Below are 16,258 nucleotides of genomic sequence, written 5' to 3'. Positions count from 1 at the left end.
CTACTCGCCAATGGCTCCCGTAACCCGTTGGCCTTCTCTCCTCGTCCACTAACTCGCCCCTTATCTGCCTCCAGCAGCCCCGTCGTCCACGGTGTGAGCCCCCCCCTAAAAATATATTGGGCTTGTCTCTCCCCCGTGGATATGGCCTCCATGGCTCTCACCAGACTCTCCATCCTCTGCTCCCAGGTCCAACCTCTCTCCTCCTCACACTGCTTGACCCAGTCGAGGTGGATATCCACTAGAGTTACCTCTGGCGTTGGCTCCTGGACACGCTGCTTGACCCAGTCGAGGTGGATATCCGCTAGAGTTACCTCTGGCGTTGGCTCCTGGACACGCTGCTTGGTCCAGTTTTGGTGGGATCTTCTGTCAGCGGCTGATGTGGATATGTTGTAGGAGTCAGGCGCAGGACACAGAAGCTTCGTCCAACAGACTTTACTAGACGACAAATACAAAGTAACGGGCCTCAACTAACCCGGAGGCGAGCGATTACGCAACAGTGCGCAAAACATCAAAATACAAACAGAACATGCAAATAGTGCGTCTGTACTCAAAAACATTGGAGCAAAAATCAACGGCACCTAATGACAGGCGGAACAATTACACACCACTCACGACAAACAAAACGAGAAACTTATAGGGGACATAATGAACACTAAAAGGAAACAGGTGTACAAGGAAGACAAAACCAAACAAACATCGATAACATACAACGGTGGCAGCTAGTACTCCGGGGACGACGAACGCCGAAGCCTGCCCGAGCAAGGAGGAGGAGCAGCCTCGGCCGAAACCGTGACATAATTGCTTGGATGCTAATTCAACCTATGGTAAAGTGAGCGGGGAATGCATTTCGTTCTTCAGTGAAATGAAAGTGGATTCAATATCTGTAGAGACCAATCACTGTAGTGAACAGTGGCAGTTAGATAACCACAGTTTGGTTACGATCAGCAAACTGGCATCAGAGATAAAGAATGACAGTTAGAATGGCTGTTAGGTTAGGAGGTGTTTCATTCCTGATAAGGTATTTTTTTAAACTACTCTTTAGTGTCAGTGCTTTTGAACATATTGTAATGTTAAATGTCAATCAGAAGTTTGAGTCGGTTTTAGTGACCTATTAAACATGTTGTGTGCAGAATGTATATAATTGCTATTTTTTATAACTTTTATTTAACCAGGAAGTCCCATTGAGGTCATAAAGGGAGACCTGGCCAAGAAGGCCAGCTATAAAAAAGTACCACATATAATTCAACAGTACAGTGCAAAAACATAAATAGCTATAACAACAATTACCCATCATTATAAAACACTATTGTGCCGTTTGTGTCTCACGTTCAGTCATGAAATTACTTCCCTCCAGAACCATCAAGTTTTAGCCTCAACTTTCTCCCTAACCCATCTTCCAAAATATGTTAACTCTTATCAAGTTAAAACATTCATAAAAATGAACCTAGTATTAACACCTGCCTTTTTATCAACAAGAAGAGACGTGTGTGGGTTGAGGAGTGGTAGTGGTTGGTGTGTGTCTACAGTACTAGTTTGTACATTTCTTTGTGTTGGTTTTATTCACACATACTGACTTTTGTTTAACAAGGAAGTCCCATTGAGGCCAGAAAAGGGAAACCTGGCCAAGAAGGCCAGCTATAAAAAAATAAACACATAGAATTCAACAGTACAGAGAATACACAGCAAACAAATAAATAGCTATATCAAAAAATACCCATCATCATAAAACACTATTGTGCCGTTTATGTCTCACGTTCAGTCCTGAAATTAACATGTGTTGACAGAATATGGAAATGAGAGACGAGTGAGCTAAATAAAACCAAACACCAAACTTCCCCCTACAAACTAAAAAGAGTGCAGATAACAGACGTTGAAGCTGTCTTATTTCTCTCAAAGAAGTCACTGTTTACAAGCCTCTGCCCTCTACACCAGATTCCTAACTGAATTCTAGTAGCTAAGCCTCTGGCCAGGTTCCTAACTTGATTATTATGCTGTTACTCTGAGAACTGAACCCATGTAATCTAATATGGACTAGTGGCTGTGATGGAAAGTCCCGTGACGTCATCCCTATGGAAACGGCAGAGATCAGTAGAGCATGGAAATGCCTCTAACTCATTCACATGGCTTTATGGCTGTGAAGCGTTCAGCTGTGTCCCTCTGCTCACTACTTTCTTAGTACACAAAGGAGAGAGAAGGCAAGAGCAGTTGTACTGCTGTGAATACTGTAAATAATGATAAGAGTTTATGTTTTTATTTAATGGTGATCTATTTACCAAGTGCAGGAAATGTAACAATTTTCTATTTGCACGTGTATTCACAAACAGCGTTTATTTAACAGTTTGACACATGCACTAACTCTTCCCCAGGCGTCTCTACATCTTCTTCTTTCTCCCATCATGGTGTGACCACTGGCCTTGAGTTGTCATTCTGCAGTATGCATGTTTCTCTATATATGTACACATTACTGTAGTTCTCCTTCACTAATGCTGTTATTCATTATAGACATGATTTTCATGAGGACATTTTTGTTGTTGTTGTTGCTGTTACTATGTAGATATAGTTTCTTACACCCAACAACCAAGCCTTCTTATTGCTTTATATCTATTTCAGGGCCTGGACACATATCAACTGGGTGGATAGATTATTTTAATGTTCTTCTGAATCAAAAAATAAAGCAGGGACGCCGCTGCTATCTAGAAACAACGTGTGAATTTCTGAGATATATTGCATTTGATCCATGGATAACATCCAATGGCCTTGTTGTTTTTCTGTAAACATGCTTTAGCTTTCCATCTTCTCTGCAAATCCTTTCCCACAACAGGCTCGCCAGCCCTTAACCCTGAGCACCACCTTCTGGCTATATAGTCCAGAGGTGTATCTGTCTCTCATGCTCTGGTACAAATGACGTCCATATATTTCCATCACCTCGGCGCTGTTGTTATCAGGTGGTCAATGCCTGAAATAGAAGTGCTGTACATTCTCTCACCCACACCTCCACCCCTCAGTCGCCCTTTCTGTTCTCCTCCAGTTTACTCTGCCTCCTTTTCTCTCAGTGTTGTGTGTCCATGTTGACAGTGTTGTTCAGCATCCGTTGCTAGACAGTTTTCATAAATCACCTCCTCATTGCATTCCTGCTGCACCTAAGAAAACGACAAAAGTGAATGTCATTATATGGAGATGGAACATAAATTTAGACTGGGGAATTCCTTTATGTCAACATTGTTTTAGTTGTCCCCAGGCTAATGAAATGACACACCTGACCAACAAAGACCTACAGATGCCTGTGTCAAACCATTACACAGTAAAAGGTCATTACATGTAAAAGCTCTTCCCTGAGTGCTGTTTTCCTTGTTGTTTGTGGGGAAGCTTGCGTGTTTCAGTGATCCTGAAAGCTATACCGGTGGGGTTTTGGCCCCAGGCAGGTTCAACCATGCCGGGCAGTTTCCAGGTGAGAGGCCAGACTTAACACAACACCTGGCCCTCCAGGTTGGGGGTTGGGTGTGGGGCTAACAACCCCAGCCCATAAAGACACATTGTTACAGAAACTGCAACAACTTTGAAAACTACAACAACAAGGGACCCAAAAGGAAACTCCAGAAAATCTATAGGCACTATGACGGCTTCAGATGAAAGACCTACCCAGGAAATCAGGAGCTCGATGAGGAGTTATCTAGGCACCAAAACTACAGTCCGTCTTGAAGCATGGAATGTCCCCACCATGTTTGAAACTTCAAAAGCAGTTCAAGTTATCATAGAGATGGGCAGGTACAACGTGGACATCCTGTGTGTAAGCGAACGCAAGTGGACTGGTTCTGTACGCAAGGTGGCAAGCGATGGCTCAACAATACTCTATCTATACACATTTATTTATGCAGTTTATTTTAATTTGTTTATTAATCAATTACCCAATCAAGGCAGGGGCCCCTAGTTACGCATTTGGGCCCCCTACCTCCTCTCCTCCCCCCATCTGATGATTAGCAGAGCAGAAGCAGGCTGTAAACACTCATTGAGAGCGGGCTCCTGAGTCCTCCTGTCGTTGGTAAAAAAAATACTAAATATATACTACAAATATAATATTACTTTTCTATTTTATTTATTTTTATTTATTTGCTGCCTCTTGGGCCCCCCATGATCTGGGCCCAGGGGCTTCAGCCCCGTTAAAACCCTGCATTAATCCGCCCCTGCACACACTATTATCCACCTCAATGGACTCACCTTAACAGCCAGGTAGGACAGGTGAAAGAACACTCCCATTAGGCATATTGCATTCATCCGTCTTGTGTTCTTAGACCAAAGCAGAAGAATGGGAGAGGAAGCTACTTAAAACCACTGAAATGGACCATAGGTCCTAGAATAGTGTATCCTAACCTGTGAGGTAGGGACCTCTTGTGGATTCCATATGAACTACATGGGGGTGCTGTACAGCAGGGGGAACCCTAGGTACGCAGGGGTCCGTGTTAATATATTTTTAAATGTTTTTATGAATATTGCTAGCAAAAACAGAATAAACACATTTTAAATGACATACCTACAGTAGAAAAGACGATAATCAATTTTTTCTAATGATGTTAACTCACTGGAATATCTGACATACATTGCCTTCAGAAAGTATTCATACCCCTTGACTTATTCCAAATGTTGTTGTGTTACAGCCTGAATTCAAAATGGCTTCAATAATTTTTTTTTTCACGCATCTACATACAATACCTATAATAACAAATGAAAACATTTTATACTTTTTGGGAAAAATGAAATACATAAATATCTAATTTACATAAGCATTCACACCCCTGAGTCAATCAGTGGCGGTCGGTGCCGTTTATGATGAGGGAGGATGATATTTTTTTTTATGAGCATGGACTTGTTTCTATTACAGCATATTGGATGACTGTCATTCATTATCCATTCACCCAGTTAAATGTAACATTGATTGGTTTAGGATACACACAAAAAAGTATGCATGACTGTAAGTCGCTTTGGATAAAAGTGTCTGCTAAATGGCATATTATATTATTATTATTATTATACTACATGATACTCAAATTTTCCCTATACCCATCATGAGGTTGCTACATCCTAGCCTATGTTTAGAACAAAGTTTACAACATAGATGCACACAGGTTGAGAGAAATATTTTGATCCATGTGTCACTGTCTATCCAGTTGTTTGCCCGTTTCGTTCTGTTTGCTTCCGTTTAAGAAACGTTTTTCAACAGAATCGGAGGAATGAATACACCCTTGATCACACCCAAACAGTTCACTTTCATAGCCACATACAAACAGCTTGTCATATTCCTTCTCACATTTACGCACTCTCACTTTTCCCTTCACTTGTGGACATCAATGCACAACACATCAGCTGTCTGTGACCAGGCAAACACATTTTTCGAAGCCAAACCATCATATCATAACTCCTACACACAGCCTACATCGTTGTCACCATATTAGCTAAAGTAACGTCATAGTCAACATAGCTAATAGAACTATCGCGTTAGTAGACCCACTACAATCATGCAAAACAGTATGTACAGTCAGTAAGCAGTTTAGCAGTTATACCAGGGGGCCCAGTGGCAACAAATTAGTCAAACCAAAAGCTTACCTTGACTTGGAAGAGGTCCAGTGTTGGATAGTCATAGCCAGCTAGCTGTTTGAGCCGGGTGTTTGAGTAGGCTAAACTAGCTAGCTGCATTCATAAGAGAAGTAAGTGAAAGTGAAAATATATATATAGTTAGCTCTCTCCCTCAATCTCTCTCTCTCTCTCTCTCTTACTCCTCCTTCATTTTTGAAGAAATGAATTTGTTCAAAACTATCTATATTTTTCTCTCTTTGAGTCAACTACTCACCACATTTTATGCACTGCAGTGCTAGCCAGCTGTAGTTTATGCTTTCAGTACTAGATTCATTCTCTGATCCTTTGATTGGGTGGACAACATGTCAGAATGCTACAAGATATCTGATAGGTTGGAGGTTGTCCTCCAGAAGTTGTCATAAATACTGTGTAAGTCTATGGAAGGGGTTGAGAACCATGAGCATCCTAGGTTTTGTGTTGATGTCAAGGACGGAAGCTCGCTGTCCTCCGGCTATTCTATGGTGCTACCCTACAGAGAGCTGTTGAGGCTACGGTAGACCATTGCAAAACAATGTGTTTTAATCAATTATTTGGTGACATTAATATATTTTGTATAGTTTTATCTAAAAAGGATAACTTTTTTAATGTTACACTATTTTTATGAAATTCACTGAGGATGATGGTCCTCGCCTTCCTCTTCTGAGGAGACTCCACTGGAGTCAATACATGTTAGAATCACCTTTGGCAGCGATTACAGCTGTAAATCTTTCTGGGTAAGTCTCTAAGAGCTTTGCACACCTGGATTGTACAATTCTTGCACATTAAACTCTGTCAAGTTGGTTGTTAATCATTCCTAGACAGACATTTTCAAGTCTTGCCACAGATTTTCAAGCTGAGTTACACTGAGTGTACAAAACATTAGAAACACCTTCCTCAGAACAGCCTCAATTCGTCGGTGCATGGACTCTAAAAGGTGTCGAATGCGTTCCACAGAGATGCTGGGCCATGTTTACTACAATGCTTCCCACAGTTGTGTCAAGTTGTCTGGATGTCCTTTGGGTACAAATGGGAATCTGTTGAGCGTGAAAAACCCAGCAGCGTTGCAGTTCTTGACACACTCAAACTGGTGCGCCTGGCACATACTACCATACCCCGTTCAAGGGCACTTAAATCTTTTGCCTTGCCTATTCATCCGCTGAATGGCACATATAAACAATCCATGTCTCAATTTTCTTAAGGCTTTAAAATCCTTGCCATTCATCTGATTGAAGTGGATTTAACAAGTGACACCAAAAAGGGATCATAGCTTTTACCTGGATTCAACTGGCCAGTCTATGTCATGTTCCTAATGTTTTGTATACTCAATGTATATATTTTTGGAATGTTTTTGTAATCGCCACCAAGTTTTTATTTTAGCAGAAAAGCCAGAGGCTGCGTGACCTGTGTTCGCCCCGCCCCCAGGATGACGTTTTCTAAAACTCCTTACATTCTTAACATTTTTAAGACAACATAAACCTAAGCAGGAGGCTGCGTAAAGTTTTTAGTGTGTGAAAGAAACAGAACATTAGGAGATTTAGAAAACGGGAAAAGGTATCCTGCTGGTGGGACAAACACAAGTCACACAGCCACTCCGTTTAGTAATGATCAATTGCTGTATGGAAAGGGAAAGGGGATGCCTACAGTAGTCAATTAGTAGCACAACTGAATACATTCAACCGAAATGTGTCTTCCTCATTTAACACAACCCATCTGAATTAAGCTACTGACCTCTCCTTGCCTATCACAAAGACTTATCTGTTCCTGTTTTCGTTTCCTGCAGAAACAAGATAACACGAATTAGGTATTTGATTGAAACTCCGAATCAACTATAAATACAAAATGAGACCACAGTGCGATAGGCAATGCTGATTTGATTCATTTGAGCTCTTAGGTAAACTGCTTTGAGCTACTCACCTACACAGCCAGACCATACAGCAGATGTTAATGCAGAGAATCACTCCTCCAATAGCAGAAGGAATTGTGAAGAGCAATAACCTCTGTAGGCTATGTTCAGCATTATCTGTGTTAAGACAAACAGACAGAAACAATTGTGGTTTTCAGGAAAGTTGACAAGTCTAAAACAAAATGTCATATTCCTTTGCTTTATAATAACAATATTGTTAAAAAAGGGAGATAATAACCAAATAATAACATTATAACACTTAGTATTGATTGATTGCAATAATTATCACAATAATTTACATTTTTGTTCATTTCAACTTCAGAATTGTGCATATTTATATCTAGCATTACAGAATACAGTTTATTCTCCACGTTACAGTATAAACAGAAAATTGCTTCCATTACCTGTGAGGTTATTAGTGATGGTCAAATTCCACACCATTGTCCGTACACCACTTTGATCATCTGTTACTTGACAGCCGTAGTTCCCTGTGTCATTTAACTCTACATTAAAGATAGTCAGCTTTGTAGGCGAATCAACACTCATCCTGTCAGAGGTGAATTTTCTTTCAGTTTTATTCCGTATGCCACTATGAGAGAAAATGAGAACTGTGTCCTTTTTCCAGATGTATGATGCATTCGTCACGGAGTTGTTGCACACCAAAGTAACAATTTCTCCCAAAGAAGCTGATATATTTTTCTGATATTTTGTTGGGTCACCTACTGACTCTATGGGAGAGAAAACAACAAATACAATGTTGTAAGTACTGTATTTTAAAGGGCCAGTGTGAGATGTATGAAATCAATAACTTTTTTAAAGAAGTCATAAGAATACGAACCGAACACAGACAGACAGACAGGCAGGCAGTTCGGTAGGTAGGCAGGTACACATACACACACACACACACACACACACACACACACACACACACAAAAACACGCTGTACTATGGTCATCCACTGTCACTTACCTGTACAGACAAGGAACAGCATGATGACCACAGACACCAGGTCCCAGGACAGGAGAGTTGCCATGACGACCTTAGACGTAACTGACTGACAGAGAAAGAAATGGACAGAGTGGAATGGAACTTTAGAGTCAGAGATCAATGTCACAGCTAGCTAACCAGGAACCACTCAGAGGGGGGCGGGACATTAGCATTTTGTTAGTCTGAAGAGGATGGAGAACAGAGGAAGTGGTCGTGTGAGAGAGAAGCACAGAAGTGTCTAAAACATCTAAGGCATTGAACTCAGAGACATCACACATACCCACTCAGAATTGTATTACTGAGTGATTTACTGTGTGCTCAGAGTTGGATGTTAAGGTGAATTTCACATCCAAAACGTCCAAATTAATTTGATCCCACATCCCCCATCAATGATCCCCGTCCCCTAAAACTGTCAGACTGGCCAATAGCTTCTACCCCCATACCAAAAGACTGCTGAATAGCCACTAGGCAGCTTCTGTTAGCCATTGTTTACAGTTAGCCATTGTTATGTAAATGCCAGTGCCTTGCCTTGGCTCCAAGTGAGAGCAGGTCCGCCGTAGCCATGGGCCAGTGAGACACGGGTGCTGGCCCGCGTAGATGGAAACAGAAAAGTCTGAGCCTTTTGGGTAAAACACTGGGGTAAATCCTCAGTGGAAATGCACCAAGAGAGTGCAGGAGTCTGGCCTAGTGGTAGTGCTGCCCACTCCATACCACACATCCCCCTGGTAACGGGGATTTGAGCCCTGTCTTGGCCACTCTGTCTGAGCCATAGAAATATATTATATTCAATATTTTATGATCTGAGCCCCTTCTATCTATCCCTCTCTCTGTATTTCTCACTGTCATTTCATAAAAGAAACCAAAAAAAGTGCTGCAACTCTAAGGGGTCTGACACCCCAGAACATACTACATTCTGAACTACCTCAGTGTAGAATGTAGTACATGACATTAAGATCTGTTTCACATCGACTCAAACACATTGTGTTTTTCAATGCTTTTGACCATTTAGTTGAATTTATTTGTCTTTACATTTGGGATGAAATTATCAACTCAAGATTCAGCCTATATACCTATATATGTTATTTTGTTAGTTTATGTGTGTACTTATCCATATAACTGTTGACAACTTTATGTGAGACTAAGATAGAGAGGGTATGAGACCATCGTGCATAAGAGTGGGAGGCATCAAACTGATACAGGATGTGTTTGTGTGGTTTCAGAGGAAGGGGGGTTTTGTACTCGTTATAACACTGTACATAGCCATAATATGACATTTCAAATGTCTCTATTCCTTTGAAACTTTTGTGAGTGTAATGTTTACTGTTCATTTTTTATTGTTTATTTCACTTTTATTTATTATCTATTTCACTTGCTTTGGCAATGTAAACATATTTTTCCCATGCCAATAAAGCCCTTTGAATTGAATTGACAGAGAGAGAGAGAGATTGAGAGAGATTGAGAAAGATTGAGAGAGAGAGTGTGTGTATTTTTTTTTTGTTGAGAGGGTGTTGTGAGGAAATATCACAGTGTAAACTTTACACTGTAAAGGGTACGGTTCTATTTTGGAACATGCTCTCATCAATTCCATTCCATTAATTAATGGAGAGTTCAGAGGTCACTACAGCTCTATATGTCCCCCTATTCTAGCATTGACCACTGTCAATTTCACATTATCTTAATTTCCTTGATACATAACAAATATGTCACTATTCCTTTCCATCCCCACCAAACTTTTAACTAGTACTGTACATGCCCACACACACACGCACGCTCACAGTTGGATATTATTAAGCTATACTCTATAAATTGAGCTATGTCAACTTTCTGTGATCCAAATCAAATTCTCCACCAATGCATAGTTCTATCATCACATACAGATAGTGTTTGAGGTCAACCATGTGTATCTGCTTTAATGTTGTCTAACCACACACAGAAGAAAGAGGGGGAGAAAGGACGAAGTAGATGGAAAGAGACAGAGAGAGAGAATGTGGGGGGCAGAGGGGAGAGGGGAGAGGGGAGAGGGGAGAGAGAGGAGGGAAGAGAGGGGGAGAAAGAGGGGAAGACAAAGATAAGGGTGGAGGAGTGAAACTGCTACAAGTGAGGTGATAGGCACATACACATGTATGTGACTGGTTTAAAGTTATAAAACCCTTGCAAGGTGAAACCTTTCTATGTGTCTTTCAATGTTTGGTTGGTTTTATTGTGTACTTCACTCAACCTTTTTGGTTTTGAAGATTCCATTAACATTGAGGTGTCTGAAGAAATCTCTACCAGGATTGATTCCCCTTGCTTCTATAATCTGGTGAGATCTATCCTGTTTATTTTTTGCAACTACTTTTTGGATTAAAAAAAAAAAAAAAACATTTTGAAAGGGGATTGCACATTTTCCTTTGAGATTGACTTGTAAATATATTTTTTATTGACATAAGAGAGAGAGAGAGCTGTGAAGAAAGAGAGAGAAAGAGACAGATAGGGAGAAAGCTGAAGGGAGAAATAAACAGAGGGGAGGGACAGGGAGATTCTTATTATAATCTGCCAGCAGAGGATGCTATAGAGGACATTGTCTTATTCTTGTGTGTGTGTGTGTGTGTGTGTACTCGTTTTGGTGACATATGAAGACAATTTTATGACAACTCACCTTCAATGTCAGGACGCTCGGAAATATGAGGACATTTTTGGAGTCCTCATTTTTCCGAGCTCACTACAGTGTTCTAGACGACCATAGAATGCCCCTAAACCAAAAATCTGAAAAGTCTTTAAATGTCACAATCTCATGATTTGAAGTGTGTGTGTGTGTTTACGCTTTTTGCTCACCTGTGAATACGCCACCTAGTGGTCAGTTTTGGAACATTAACACACTTTAAACACACTTTAGTCACGTGACACACTTTAGTCACGTGACACACTTTAGTTACGTGACATATCCTGATTTTGTTTGAGCACACTTTCCAACTATTCAAGATAGATTTACTTGAATACACATAATACATGTCATCATAGTCAACTATAACTAAGCTTTGGATAAAAGCGTCTGCTAAATGGCATATTATTTATTTATTATCATAAAATCCTCCTAAATCCCTCAAATAAAACGTAATTTAGCATCAATTAGCCAGATAAGCTAATGTTAGCAAATTAGCTGAAAGGAATGAAAAGGACTTTTGCCACATGGAAAATTCAGAACTGGAAGAAGTGCAAGAGAAATGAAGGTAATACATTTATTTTTCTTCATTTACAACTAAAGAGATAGTTATTATCTAAGCTGTTCTTACATTTAAGTGTTCTTGACCACAAATGTTACTTAGCACTATCATGTTTTTCCATTTCAAGCCAAAGTGATGATATTGGTTGTTCAGTTCAGATAATGTTATTTTTAGAGTTTACAGTACTATACTTTTATAACAGTATTTATCTTTGAAGGTGTTAAGATTGCTTACTGTGCTTACTGTGAAAAGATTGCTATTGTGATTGCAGTTGCATAAGGTTTGCACTGATCGGTTAGCCTAATAAGCTAACCGGATACTGCATTAGTAAGAACATGAGCACGATATGACTAAAGGCAGACTAATACCATTTGATATATCCTTATTCGATTCAAATCAAGTATTAGTCTTTTCTGTATTTGTCTCGCTGACTTTTTGTCATCCAATGTAGATGTTTTCTAGTTGAGGAGCACATGGGCAATTGAAGAGCATATCAAAACGAAGAGCCAGACTTAGTCCTGAGGCTGAGGCTATTCATTTTATTATTTCTGGAAGTGACAAGCCTTGTATAAAGTCAAATGGATCAATGACTATAAAGGTATGTTATACACACACGCTACACTTATTGGGTCATACCATATTGGGATGTCATTTGAAACACATTCAAGTCTTACACAAGTGAAAAAATCACTGCGTACCGCTGCATTAGACACATACGGCTTTAACATCCAATTTCAGAAGTTATGTTGTGATTCTTTTGCAAGCAGTTGGGGGATGGGGAAAAATATTCAAGATTTATGAACTACACCTCCCAACTTCTATTAGAATGTGTGATATTGGTGGTAATTTCCCTGGCCAGTCGGCAGACCGTTCGCGCTATGTGTGAAAGCCGGTAATGTGATTTAAATTCAAAAAATGTTTTTAACATTTGATCATAACAACCCCAACGATAAACGGAATGTAGAAGCATTTGGGTGATAAACATGTACAATACATGTGAATGATGCGTATCAGCGCGTAGAACAAATACGGCACCATTCAAGTTAACAGAACAGCGAAAATGCACCGCCGAGTAGGCCTACCGACAGAGTGTTCACAACATGAGTGGGTGTGTGCGTAATCCCTGCCTGTTGTGATTTGGGATTTTTTGTGTACGCTGATGTCCTTAAATACAAAGTCTGCAATAAAGCGGTCTAAAGCGAGGAGTCAAAGGCAGACTCAGCGGTGCAAGTCACTGCAGGTCTAGTGGTGATAACTGCTGGAACCTGACCGGGGATCACATCTCTTTTTGCCCCGCTTTAACGCCATTGTTTCGAGCGTTTCCGTTTTTAGCTGTAGATCTGTCATTAAATCCAACATAAAATACGTCTCCTCGTGACTTCATAGTTTTCAGACCAAATTTATTTTGAATGATGTCACCTTTTTGGGTCCTTACCAGTTTGCACCCCTGCAATGGATCTTTCCCCTAAATATTAAATCATACACATTGATAAGCAGGCTAAATGGGTCTGATCAACTGCAATTCATTAACCTAATTTGAACTGTATTACTTGATACTAAGTTCTTAACTTTGTTACATCAGGACGTGGTGTATTTGCCTCAGCACCAATTGAAAAGGGATCCTTTGTCCTCGAGTACCGTGGGGAGTTTATATCGCAATATGAACGGGACAAGAGGCAGGGGAAGTATACGGAAAAGCAAAATGCTTTCTTGTTTGATTTTGAATGGAACAATGGCTCATGGTGGTAAGTAAAACCCTATAAGACATCAGTTAATCTCTATATGTTTATATGTTTTGTGGAGAAAACGTAAATCTGTTTCCCTCTTCAATTATAGCATAGATGCATCCTGCGAAGATGGTTCACTGGGGAGGCTGGTAAATGATGCCCACAGGTCCCCAAATTGCAAAATGAAAACGATGATAGTCCAATGTAAACCTCATCTTTGCTTGTTTGCTATTGAAAACATCCAAGCAGAGAGTGAAATAACCTATGATTATGGATAATCTCAGTGGCCATGGCGTGCTCTGGTAAGTAAATCTGCTTTGATATATTATAATGTATAGGATCTGTCAAATAATTATAAAATATATAAATACATGTCCCTTCTTGCATGTATGTTGTCACCGCTTTATATATATATATATACAGTTGAAGTCGGAAGTTTACATACACCTTAGCCAAATACATTTAAACTCAGTTTTTCACAATTCCTGACATTTAATCCAAGTAAAAATTCCCTGTTTTAGGTCAGTTAGGATCACCACTTTATTTTAAGAATGTGAAATGTCAGAATAATAGTAGAGAGAATTATTTATTTCAGCTTTTATTTATTTCATCACATTCCCAGTGGGTCAGAAGTTTACATACACTCAATTAGTATTTGGTAGCATTGCCTTTAAATTGTTTAACTTGGGTCAAACGTTTCGGGTAGCCTTCCACAAGCTTCCCACAATAAGTTGGGTGAATTTTGGCCGATTCCTCCTGACAGAGCTGGTGTAACTGAGTCAGGTTTGTAGGCCTCCTTGCTCGCACACGCTTTTTCAGTTCTGCCCACACATTTTCTATAGGATTGAGGTCAGGGCTTTTTGATGGCCACTCCAAAACCTTGACTTTGTTGTCCTTAAGCCATTTTGCCACAACTTTGGAAGTATGCTTGGGGTCATTGTCCATTTGGAAGACCCATTTGCGACCAAGCTTTAACTTCCTGACTGATGTCTTGAGATGTTGCTTCAATATATCCACATAATTTTCCTTCCTCATGATGCCATCTATTTTTTTAAGCGCACCAGTCCCTCCTGCAGCAAAACACCCCCACAGCATGATGCTGCCACCCCCGTGCTTCACGGTTGGGATGGTGTTCTTCGGCTTGCAAGCCTACCCCCTTTTTCCTCCAAACATATTGATGGTCATTAAGGCCAAACAGTTCTATTTTTGTTTCATCAGACCAGAGGACATTTCTCCAAAAAGTACGATCTTTGTCCCCATATGCAGTTGCAAACCACAGTCTGGCTTTTTTATGGCGGTTTTGAAGCAGTGGCTTCTTCCTTGCTGAGCGGCCTTTCAGGTTATGTCGATATAGGACTTGTTTTACTGTGGATATAGATACTTTTGTACCTGTTTCCTCCAGCATCATCACAAGGTCCTTTGCTGTTGTTCTGGGATTGATTTGCACCTTTCGCACCAAAGTACATGCATCTCTAGGAGACAGAACGCGTCTCCTTCCTGAGCGGTATGACGGCTTCGTGGTCCCATGGTGTTTATACTTGCGTACTATTGTTTGTACAGATGAACGTGGTACCTTCAGGCGTTTGGAAATTGCTCCCAAGGATGAACCAGACTTGTGGAGGTCTACACATTTTTTTCTGAGGTCTTGGCTGATTTCTTTTGATTTTCCCATGATGTCAAGCAAAGAGGCACTGAGTTTGAAGGTAGGCCTTGAAATAGATCCACAGGTACACATCCAATTGACTCAAATGATGTCAATTAACCTATCAGAAGCTTCTAAAGCCATGACATCATTTTCTGGAATTTTCCAACCTGTTTAAAGGCACAGTCAACTTAGTGTATGTAAACTTCTGACCCACTGGAATTGTGATACAGTGAATTATAAGTGAAAAAATCTGTCTGTAAACAATTGTTGGAAAAATTACTTGTATCATGCACAAAGTAGATGTCCTAACCAACTTGCCAAAACTATAGTTTGTTAACAAGAAATTTGTGGAGTGGTTGAAAAACGAGTTTTAATGACTCCAACCTAAGTGTATGTAAACTTCCGACTTCAACTGTATACACTGATTAAATAGAGTATAATACAGAATATTTATTGTTGTGTTTCGTTGCAGACACCAAGTGACAAGATCCCAGCTCAACCTTCAGCAGACCCAGAAGTGAGACAGAGATCCACTTCATCCTTCCAACAGGTTATTACACATTTATTGTAGATCTTTTCTATTTAAATTAAATTGTTGTCTCAGTTCATTCCAAAATATGAATTAAATGGCTTTTTTACTGTATTACAACCAACCTTTTTGTGTAAAATGTTCACAATATCAAAATTCCCATAACTTCTTTCGATATCATAGCATAAACAAAATTAGCCCGACCATTTGACAGAACTAACCGCCCCTCAAAACATAAAATTAATCTTTATTCTCTCTAATGCCTATGTTTTTGTATTTTTGGGGCAATGTTTTTGCCCATTTAACATATTTCTTATCAATTTGCGTGATTTAATTTATATGGCAGTTGATCCATTTACATTGCTTTTAAGGTGGTGAGCTTTCTTTGACAACAAAAGGATAACTCAAAGTCAGGAACCTTGATTCCAGATGTGTTCAGTCGTCAAGTCCTCATTTGGTAATTAGGCTGTTCAAGACGTAAATGTGTTTCAGATTACGTCCCGATATGGTATGACCCAACCAGAGTAGAGTGTGTGTGTTACACGGTCCTCATATTGTTGGTTAGCAGATATTGTACAGTTTTAACCATTTTTATAGAGTCTTGCAAAAAAAGCCCAGATCCATATATGAATTATCTTTCCTAACATCTGTGGTCAA

General features: G+C 39.9%; 1 protein-coding gene and 1 long non-coding RNA gene across 2 annotated transcripts; one reads left to right on the top strand and one right to left on the bottom strand.

Annotated features, from left to right (window-relative positions):
* Nucleotides 1-2,235: 2,235 nt before the first annotated feature.
* On the bottom strand, nt 2,236-8,643 carry LOC121537075. Its single transcript, XM_041844842.2, has 5 exons — nt 8,480-8,643; nt 7,915-8,238; nt 7,522-7,627; nt 7,336-7,381; nt 2,236-3,140 (listed from the first exon to the last, which is right to left on the bottom strand). Exons 1-5 carry the CDS (start codon nt 8,541-8,543, stop codon nt 3,030-3,032), a joined length of 651 nt encoding a protein of 216 aa, XP_041700776.1. The 5' UTR covers nt 8,544-8,643; the 3' UTR covers nt 2,236-3,029.
* Nucleotides 8,644-11,887: 3,244 nt separating this feature from the next.
* LOC121537078 lies at nt 11,888-15,581 on the top strand. The gene is made up of 4 exons (XR_005994943.2): nt 11,888-12,298; nt 13,283-13,445; nt 13,537-13,729; nt 15,545-15,581. It is a non-coding gene; the product is annotated as an uncharacterized LOC121537078 (long non-coding RNA).
* The last annotated feature ends 677 nt before the right edge of the window (nt 15,582-16,258 follow it).

The sequence above is a fragment of the Coregonus clupeaformis genome, chromosome 23 (assembly GCF_020615455.1).
Source record: "Coregonus clupeaformis isolate EN_2021a chromosome 23, ASM2061545v1, whole genome shotgun sequence".
NCBI lineage: Eukaryota > Metazoa > Chordata > Actinopteri > Salmoniformes > Salmonidae > Coregonus > Coregonus clupeaformis.
The sequence above is the reverse complement of the archived record's forward strand: the minus strand, read 5'-3'. Positions and strand labels throughout refer to the sequence as shown.

Excerpts from the sequence above, each read along its gene's own strand:
- LOC121537075 (XM_041844842.2), bottom strand. The coding sequence starts at position 8,543 with ATGGCAACTCTCCTGTCCTGGGACCTGGTGTCTGTGGTCATCATGCTG. Across the intron at positions 7,628-7,914 it reads CATCACTAATAACCTCACAG|ATAATGCTGAACATAGCCTA; the intron begins GTAATGGAAGCA and ends GTCTTAACACAG. Across the intron at positions 7,382-7,521 it reads TGTATGGTCTGGCTGTGTAG|GAAACGAAAACAGGAACAGA; the intron begins GTGAGTAGCTCA and ends TTGTTTCTGCAG.